The sequence below is a fragment of the Ammospiza nelsoni genome, chromosome 6 (assembly GCF_027579445.1).
Source record: "Ammospiza nelsoni isolate bAmmNel1 chromosome 6, bAmmNel1.pri, whole genome shotgun sequence".
NCBI lineage: Eukaryota > Metazoa > Chordata > Aves > Passeriformes > Passerellidae > Ammospiza > Ammospiza nelsoni.
The window spans coordinates 56,782,109-56,791,350 of record NC_080638.1 but is presented as its reverse complement, the minus strand read 5'-3'; the positions used below and the strand labels follow the sequence as shown (position 1 = coordinate 56,791,350).

General features: G+C 54.5%; 1 protein-coding gene across 2 annotated transcripts in view; it reads left to right on the top strand.

Annotated features, from left to right (window-relative positions):
* The first annotated feature begins 5,764 nt into the window (after positions 1 to 5,764).
* Positions 5,765 to 9,242, top strand: part of JAG2 (jagged canonical Notch ligand 2) — a 68,452-nt gene continuing 64,974 nt past the window's right edge. The window contains exons 1-2 of one of the 2 annotated variants that reach the window (XM_059474551.1): positions 5,765 to 6,112; positions 6,398 to 6,721. In XM_059474551.1, the coding sequence (XP_059330534.1) occupies positions 5,765 to 6,112; positions 6,398 to 6,721 (672 nt within the window). The remainder of the gene's footprint in view (positions 6,113 to 6,397; positions 6,722 to 9,242) is intronic. The other variant, XM_059474553.1, reaches the window with a different exon arrangement.

The window sequence follows — 9,242 nt, the reverse complement described above, 5'->3', positions numbered from 1 at the left end:
CTCATCCAGTGCTGCAAAGATCTCACTGGAATTCTGTGTCCCATCTGGGGCACTGGATTTTAAGTTAATTGAGGAACTGGGACAGAGAGACTACAATAGGACCACACAAATGATGAAAGGTCTAAAAAATATGCTCAACAATCATGCAAGACCCAAAAATTAATTTTTATTTCAATTGTAGAAAAGAGACATCAGAGAGAGGACACCAATAGTCTTCAAATACATAAAGGGTAGCAGCAGAGAGGAAAGGAATTTGCTGAGCTCCACATCCATTGCAAAAAGGTCAAGAAGTGGGATCAAAAGGTAGTAATGCAGCAGCATGCATTTTCTAATGGTTAACCATTAGAACAGGCTATTACAGCTAAGAAATTTCTATCTGAGGATGTCTTTTAATCACTTATTATGCAAGAAGCAGGCACTGGTTTTCCTTCCTTGTGGAATGGGATAAACTAGGCAGTCTCTGGATATCCCTTCTGACCTTGCTCTCTGTGATTCATGCACCAGGAAAGCCATGGGCAGGTGTTTCTTTGAGGATGGCTGCAGTGAACCTGAGGAACAGAGGGTGGATGTGGGCAGCAGACACAGCATGGTTCAGCCAGTTTGGAAAAGGCCTCTCTGATGGGCTGCTTTCTGAAAACCCACAATGAAGATAAACCACTAGGAGAGCAAGGAACTTCACTTTTAATAGAATGAATTATTTCTCAGAAGTGAGCTGAGCTGGTTTTCTATTTTTTTTTTCCCAAGTGACCAGTTAACACCTCCACCCTCACCCCAGGTGTTCCCACTTTAAGCAGGGCTCACACACAGGTGGTGATAAGCTGGGAGTAACTCTCAAAGGCTGTGCTCAGTGGTTCTCCTTCACTTTATCAATGTTGGTGGCCTTTAGTACCCAGAGCTGCACAAACTGTGTCCAACTGTCTTCTTGGGCCAGAATCAGCATATGCTTCTCTGGCAGAAGACCAGCCCCAAAAGCAGAAAGTACATCAGGCTGCAAAGTGAAAACGATAGGAAACCACCTCTTTTCTGCTCTAAAGCCCACAGAGACCAGTGCCAGATCAGAGCTGGGCAACCACTGAAATAGCAAAGGGTGCTGCCAAGATCTCAGCTCCTCCCCTGGCACAACTTCCATCAGGCATAACTTTACTTTCATAGTAGTAGTCATGAAGGAGGACAAATATAAGCACTACCTTCTGCCTTCTCCACCTGGTCTTGTCTTGGGCTGTACAGGCAGCTCAATCCCAACTAAGAGAAACCACTCCCAGGGCTTATACTGGATAATATTTTAAATCAACATCTTTGCATCTTTAGATCTGGTTTGCTTCCATGAAGAGCAAGCACATGCATGTACACCCTTATTAATGACATTACACAAGACATACAAACCAAACAGGAGCCTTCAGTCAAAGTCAAGGGACAGGACATGTCCTTGTATGCCAAGCCCAGAGCAAAACTCAAAATACCTTGCTCCAGTCAAGTTACACAAAGAAGAGAAAAAGAAAATTCTTCTCTGGTGGTTACCCTCTATCTCTGTTCCTCAGCAGTATCCTCCATCCATATCCTTAACCCTGACACACAAGGCTTCACATGGAAAAGGAAGGAGAGAAATTCATTCTTCACAGCTGGTTCTGTCTTGCAATGCCTTGCTCTCAAGGACAGGCAGCTGTAGCCTTTCTGGCCAATTTTCAGATGGATAGCATCCAAAGTGATCTTCTTGCCTTAAACTTTCCCAAGTGGAGACATTCTGGCCTGGGTAAGTGAGATGTATGTCCATGTCCCTATGCATACAGATAAATGGCATTCCTGTACCTCTAAGGCATATGGATAAACCCCACCACTTCCTAGCTGCTGAGATCCTCCAGGGATATTTTATGCAAATTATTTAATGAGCATACTTCCAAAGGATTTGCATGCAGGCACAACCTTAGCAAAAGTGCAGGTCTAGAGCACAAAAGCTAAAACCCTGGCCCAGAGGGCTGGGAAGGAGGAGGTGTGGGTTGCTGGGACTCCACCCTGCCTGGGGCTGGCAGTGAGTGCATCCCTCCCCTGCCAGAGGGACCAATGTTCTCCAGTCCTGTCCCCTGTGCAGGATGAGTAACTTCTGGCTGCACGCTCAAACTCCTGTTAAAGTCAACCGTGAGTTTTCTCAGCCTTACTTCCCCCCCTCTGTCATGCACAGTCCCTGGTTCCCCCTTGCTACCACCATCAGGAGTTTGCCAGAGAAAGGAAAAGGAGAGGCAGCAGGAAGAAGCAAGGGACGAGCAATGGGAGGATACTTATGTTTTGTTTTTTTTTTTTTTTTAATCTGGATCTTGGCAGCCTTTGTTTTGGTGAGGAGGGAGCAAAAGAACAGCACCTCAAAGCTTGTGCTCAGCATAGGGAAATTTATATCAACTCCATGAGCAGTAGGCAGGTGCCTGCAGGCATGGGACTGCATGGACAGCCCTGTGACCCAACACAAAGGCACAGGGACCTTCTCTGGGGAAGGTGAGGGGACAATGACCCCGCAGAGGGGAAGGAGAGGCCTTGGCCTCCCCCACTGGAGAAAGGATGGCTGCTGGCGCAGGGCAGATGCAGGATGGCCGAGGGAGGCGGCGGGTTGGGTGACAGCAGCCTGGGCTGCAGGTGTGTGTGTAAGAGGAGACACTGGCTTACACTTGGCAGCCCCGGGAGCGTGCAGCTGATTGGGAATGAGTTATGGAGGCAGCCGCCTCCTGCGGGGGAAGCCCGGCGCTGGGAGCTGTCCTGCAGCAGGAGGAGCAGGGCAGCCCAGAGCCCGGGAAATGCTGGGGAAAAAGGGGCAAATCCTGCCACTGCAGTCCTGGATGCAGGAGTTTGGTGGCCTGCTGGAAGTGAGCAAGGCACCGAACTTCATCTCTCCCCAAAAGCTGGAAGGAGGCAGCCCCGGTGGGAAGGGAGGGACAGTTCCAGAGGCTGGACTGCCCTCCTCCAGGGCTGGTCACACACTCACATCTGATGCACATTCTCCAAGCTGCAAGGGATGTCTCCTCCCAACCGTGCTCAGAATTCACCTCCTGGTCTGGCCACTAGGCTTTTCTAAAAGCTCAAAGTTCATTTGCTAAGAAATATTCTTGCTGCATTACCTGAAAACCACCACTACCTTTACATAACTGCAATAAAACAGCTTTCCCTACCCAAAGGAGAATAAAATTCCACAGCACTCAAAAAATAATAACCACAGCAAGAGAACTAAGAAGTTCAGGCTGAAAACGGGGCTGCAGCACCAAGAAGAATAAAATTAAAATTTCCCCAAGCAGAGAGAATGGCCGGAAATAGCTACACCTTCCCTCTCTGCTCCTGTGAAGTCAGGTTACAGTGAGAAAAGGCATTTTAAAACGGCACCAGAGTTTCTGAGTAGTGTGGAATATTTGCAAAGGCAAAACCAAAGCAAAAAAAAGAGCACACAGTGTGCTCAAAGTAACAAAGAAATTCTGTGATACAGCAGGTAACCGAGCTTGGCTCTGTAGAGACTGAGCATATGCTGTAACTACTGGATCATCTTTCTTCTGTATTACATTTGCTTAGCTTGGTGATAAAAGTATATGTCTTCCTCCACAGGCATATTGACCACATAGTGCTGAAGGTAGATTGTGAGGTTTTATGTTTGTTTATCATGATACATGCAAACAAAATACTTGTCTTGCAAAATATTTTGGCTGCCATCCACCACAAAATAATCTTTAGGCAGAAAGCTCATCTAAGAAACTCCTTTTCAGCCACCAGAAAGAGTAATTAAAAAACTAAAAAGCATTTGCCTGTCCATTTGGAAGCCAGCGAGCAGCTCAGCTGGGCAAAGAACATGGCTTTGTGGAGTTTCTGATTAACAAAATGCAGCAACTTTAATAGGAGACTTCAACCCAGCATAACAACCCTCCCTCAGCTCTTCTCACTTTCCCCCTGCCGCCTTCTAAAGGTGGTTATCCCAGAGGTTATCTTAACCAAAAAAATGCTTGAATGCAGTTATCTGGGGAGGCACAGTTTCAAAGAGAGGACACATAAAAATAATTAAAAGCAATATTCACCTCTCCACTTCAGAGAGCTCCTGTTTGAGCTCCAGAGGGATGAGAGGGAAAGTAAGGGATGCTTCCTAGAGAGCAAGTAAGGTGAACCAGGACAGCAGAGGGGTAGGCTCAGGACAGTGGGGAAGGTAGGAAACTGGAGCAGATTGTGGCAAGTGGGAGACGTGGTGGGGAAGGCGAAGCAGGTCTGTAGGTGGGGAAGCAGGAAAGCAAGGGGAGCGGGGCGGACAAGAGGATTTTGGAGAGCGGCTAGCCAGCTGGCACACACATAGCAGCTGCTGCTGTGTCAGCCTGGGAGAGTAGCTGCAGCTGCACGCTGGCCATGAATAGCAGAGGAGCAGCGTGCCGGCTGGCTGCTGGAGGGACGGGGGCAGCGGGGCGCTGAAAAGGCAGGGGGAGGCTCTCTGAAAGCTTTTCTGCACGGGGAAACTTGACAGCCCTTTGATTTCTGAGCTGTTTGTTCTCCAATTGTCCACTCCAGTGGATGAGCAGCACGAAAGAGTTAAACGGGGAGAGGGGGGAGGGAGAGAAACAGTAGGAAAACTTGGGTCCTAAAAATGCAGATCTGGGCTTTGATACTGTATCCATAGCATGCAGTTGTCTGCATGTATAGCTTTCATAGTTGTCAGCGGGGATCAAAATCACAGGGTGCTTAAACTAAAGGAGAAATCTCCACGCAGTTACCCTCATGTTTGCTTGAGCCACCACTGGAGGAGGACATGATCCAGCACTTGGCCATCTGTTCTGTGCGCAGCACATGTCACTCCGCAAGCCCTCCCGTGTGAGCTCCTGCGGGGCTGTGGGTTCACACAGGCTTTGTGCCTCCCCACGAGGGTGGGTGCTCGCACCCCGTGCACTGTGCCACAGCCGCGTGTGGTTCTGCACAGCTGTGGGTGCGTGCACCCCACACACGCCTCTGGGGCCGTGGGTGTCGCCAGCCCCAGTGTTCCTCTGGATCCACGGGTGGGAGTGTCCACCCCGCACACTCCACAGCTGTGGCTACACACACTGTGCGTGCTCTTTCACTGGCATGGATGATCCCACGCTCTGTTCTCCTCCATGGCTACATCTGCACATACCATGCCCCTACATCCCTGGAGGCTCAGCCACCCATTGCCATCGTCCGTGACTGAGTGCACAGTGTTCCTCCACAGCTGTAGGTGATCCCCCCTGAGCACTCCTCACAGCTGAAGGTGATCTCCCCTGAGCACTCCTCACAGCTGAAGGTGATCTCTGCTTGAGCATTCCTTTAAAGCTGTTGGTGATCCCACCCTGAGCACTCCTGCACAGCTGTAAGCAATTCCCCCCCAAGCACTCCTGCACAGGAGTGCCAATTCCTGCATTACTGGGGTACTCCCACCCCAAGCATTCCCTGGCTGTATGTGCCCTTCCATGCCTGTCTGCACATTCCCTGGGCAGTTCCACCCTAGCGTGGGCGCACACATCGCCTGCTCCCTTACAAGCAGAGGTGCACCCACCCTACGCCTCCTCTACGCATCCCGTGGCTATTCCTCCAACACCGTGGGCTGGGTGTCCACCCCGCGGGTGTCCCGCATATCTCATCCCCCTCCAGCACCTGGCGGGCCCTGCTGCGGTCAGCGCAGGGCGGAGCGAGAGCCGCCCGCCGCCCTTTAAGAGCCGCGGCGGGAGCGGCGCTGGCCCCACCCGCCGGCCGCGGGGCCGGGCCGTCCCCCTCATTAATATGAAGGCGGCGGCCGCGGCGGCGAATGGGTAATGAAGCTGTCACTCCGGCACCTACTTGTTGGGTGTCCGCGGAGCCGAGGCGCACAGAGGGCGAGCGGAGCCCGCGGGAGGGGAGCGGCGGCGGAGCGCTCCGGGCGGCCCCGCCGGCAGCCCATGCCCTGCGCCCCCCGGCGCGCTGCGGGCGGCTCCCCCGCCGCCCATGCCGCGAGCGGCCGCCGGTCCGTGGCCGGTGGGCTCGGCGGGCTCCTCTGAGGCGGCGGCGGCGCGGAGCAGCAGCGGGAGCAGGAGGCATGCGGGGCGCCGGCTGGCCGAGCCGGGTCCCCCGCGCCGCCGCGCTCGGCCTGGCGCTGCTCCTCGCCTCCTGCGTGCAGGTAGGGACGGGGCGCGGGGGGCTGCGCTCCGGCCGCGGGGCCGCGGCTGCCTTCTGCCTGCTCCATTTGCACCTTGCTCGTTTCTTATTTGTATTTCTGTCTATAGCGCTGTGTGCGTGTATGTATGTATATATATGTACACATACGTATATTGCCCCGGCGGGGTTCAACCCGCAGCCGGCGAAAGTTGTCGTGGGGAGCCGGGGACCCGCAGCACCGCGCTGCTGGTGCTGCCCCCGGCCACGGTAGTAACGAGGCTGTCTCCCCTTCGGTTTTTATTTTTAGGTGTCCCGGTCCACGGGCTATTTCGAGCTGCAGCTTAACTCGGTGAGGAATGTAAACGGCGAGTTGTTCAATGGGGAATGCTGCGATGGCATGAAAAGCCCCGAGAACCTGGACTGCTCTCGGGACGAGTGCGACACTTACGTGAAAGTCTGCCTCAAGGAATATCAGGCCAAGATCACCCCGGTCGGACCCTGCAACTACGGATTCGGATCTACTCCCGTTCTCGGTGGAAATATTTTCTATTTGAACAGCAACAAATACTCGCACCAAGGCAGAACTCCCGAGACGGGCAGGATTGTTATTCCCTTCCAGTTCGCGTGGCCGGTAGGTCTTTTATCGCGTTCTCGTTATCAGCCTTTTTTTTGTGTGCCGTTCCCCCGCGTCTGCTCCCGTCGGCGCCGCTCCCGCTCCCCCGTTATTGAGCGGGGCCAGCTGCCGGGGCGCTGCCTTGGGCGCGGCCGCCGCTTCCCGGGGCTGCGGGGCACGGCCGGCGGCGCGGGGAGCGGTGGCGGCTGCGCGGCAGGAGCCACCGCGGGTGCTGCGGGAAGAGCCCGTGCGGTGGTGGCCGGGCCCCAGAGGCTGAAGGCAGGCAAATCACAATACCGGGGAGAGCCCCCCCGTCCCCGCCCGCAGCGGCGCCCGACGGCGCGGCCGTGGCGCGCTGGGCTCGCTGCGGGGCTGCGCCGGCAGGGGGCGCTGGCGGCGGGCGCAGCGCGCGGGCCGGGGCGCGGGCGGGGGCGGGGTGGGGCGCGCGCCGGGGGGTCCCAGCACCTGCGCGGGGCGGAGCCTCCGCACCTGGGCCGGGCCCGCGGCCCCGGCACCGCCCGGGCCGAGCCCGCCTCGAACCCCGACACCGCCGCTGTGCCCGCCGGGCTCGGTGTGCCCGCCGGGCTCGGTGTGCCCGCCGGGCTCGGTGTGCCCGCCGGGCTCGGTGTGCCCGCCCGGCTCGGTGTGCCCGCCCGCCCGTGCGGGACCCCGCTCCCGCCCCCGCGCCGCTCTGCCTTCCGCTCCGCCGCTCGGGGCTTTCAGCGTGTCGCCCCCACAGCAGCGCGCTGTCCCCTCAGGCCGCGCCGCCTTGTGCGCCGCGCGCAGAGCGGTGCGGGTCGGAAGGGACCTGAGGGACCGAACAGTGTGGGCTGGAAGGGAGCTTAGGCACCGACCGGTGTGGGTCGGAAGGGACCTCAGGGACCATCCCGTTCCAGCCCCGCTGCCGTGCGCAGGGACAGCTCTGCTAGCCCGCGTTGCTCAAAGCCCCGTCCAGCCTGGCTCTGAACGCCTTTAGGGATGGAGGACTGCAGGCTGCGCTGCTGTTGTCCTTGCAGCCTGCATGCGTTGCATCCTCCTGCTTTTGGGGGAGCTGGGAGCGGCCGCAGGGAGGGAGGGAAGGCTGGGCTCCCTGCCCGGCTGCAGGCAGGTAGGATCCTGCAGGGAGTTTCACAGCTGTTGCCCGCAGCCCGTCCAAGTGGGCCACGGGGTGGAAGCTGGCAAGTTGCGAGGTGCTGAGGAATGGGGATGGTGCAGTGCCCCGGCGCGGTGCGGAGATGCGTATCGGAAGCCTCGGTACCTGCGGGGTGCGTTTGGCACCTGGTGACTAAGAGATGAAATGGCCCTTGCTGACCTCTCAGACTGTAGCTGGCAGGATCTCGGTTACTTGGAGAATGCCTGCTAGGAATGGAGACAAAAACGCTTCATTTGCATTTCAAGCTAAAGGAAGCCAGTCTACATAAATCATTTCACTTTCTGTGCTACCAGGGACCCTCCAACCTCTGATGCTCGTGACTCGCAAATTTAGGACTGAGTTTGCTGCAGTTAAATGTTTAAAATAAAGAAGGTAAAACGGATAAATTTTTCCATGCAGAGGCACTTAAGTTCTGGTTGCCAGGTTGGGGTGTTTTGATGGCCTTTGTTGGTCCTGTGCCCTCTTGAACTTGGAAATGTTCCTGTTAATGGGGATAGTCGATACCATAAACCCAGGGTATTTAGAACTGTGTTCTTAAGTTATAAGATCAAAGAGAAAATTAAGATTCTTTCTCCTCTTTATTGGCCGTTTAATACAGACTTGATGAAATCGTAAACTCTTCAGCAGGAGATTTCAGTAACGTTAGCACCTCAAACTTTGTATGTTATCTGCATGAGGAAGTAAAGGTAATTTAACTCACGCTTTTATTTTGCCAGTTTCTAGTATTGCTACTTGAAACACAAGGAGAGTTTGATAATCCTTGCGCTGCAGGTCCCTAAGCCCAGCCTTGTTTGATTTTTTCTCTGTTGGAATAAGCACATTCTTACCTTGCAGCTGCCGGATATTGTTCTGTGCTCACCCAGTCCCGAGTAAGGCTTGTTTGACCTGCCTCTTGCAGGTGAATTAACTCAGTGTCCCCAGCCCACACTGCCCTGTTTGCTCCTGTTTCTTGTACCATTGGCTCCAGCATTTTGAGGGAATTGAAACACTCGGGGTATTTCTTTTTTCCACCATTTTTCCCCTGCAGCTGTTGCATAGTGGGCTGTAATTTATTTAAACAGTGCCACTGCAGTCTAGTGGGTGGTTAGCTGATTTTTGGACAGTTTACTGAATACTCTCCCAGCCCACCCTGGGTTCTAAAAATAAGCTGTGGAGTAGTTTTACTTACAACAGCCTGTGGATACACCTATGGAAAGAGGTCCCCCCTGTATGTTGTAGTTAGATCTTGAACTCTGTTCAGTCTGTTGATGGGGCACACAGCATTTTTGTCAGAGCTGTGCATAAGCTGTGTAGGCTTTGCAAGGAGAGGCTTAATTGTAGTGCTGGTTTATCACGAGGGGGTTTTGAAGTAGATTGAGTTCCTGGGTTAGGTTTCAACTCCCTGGG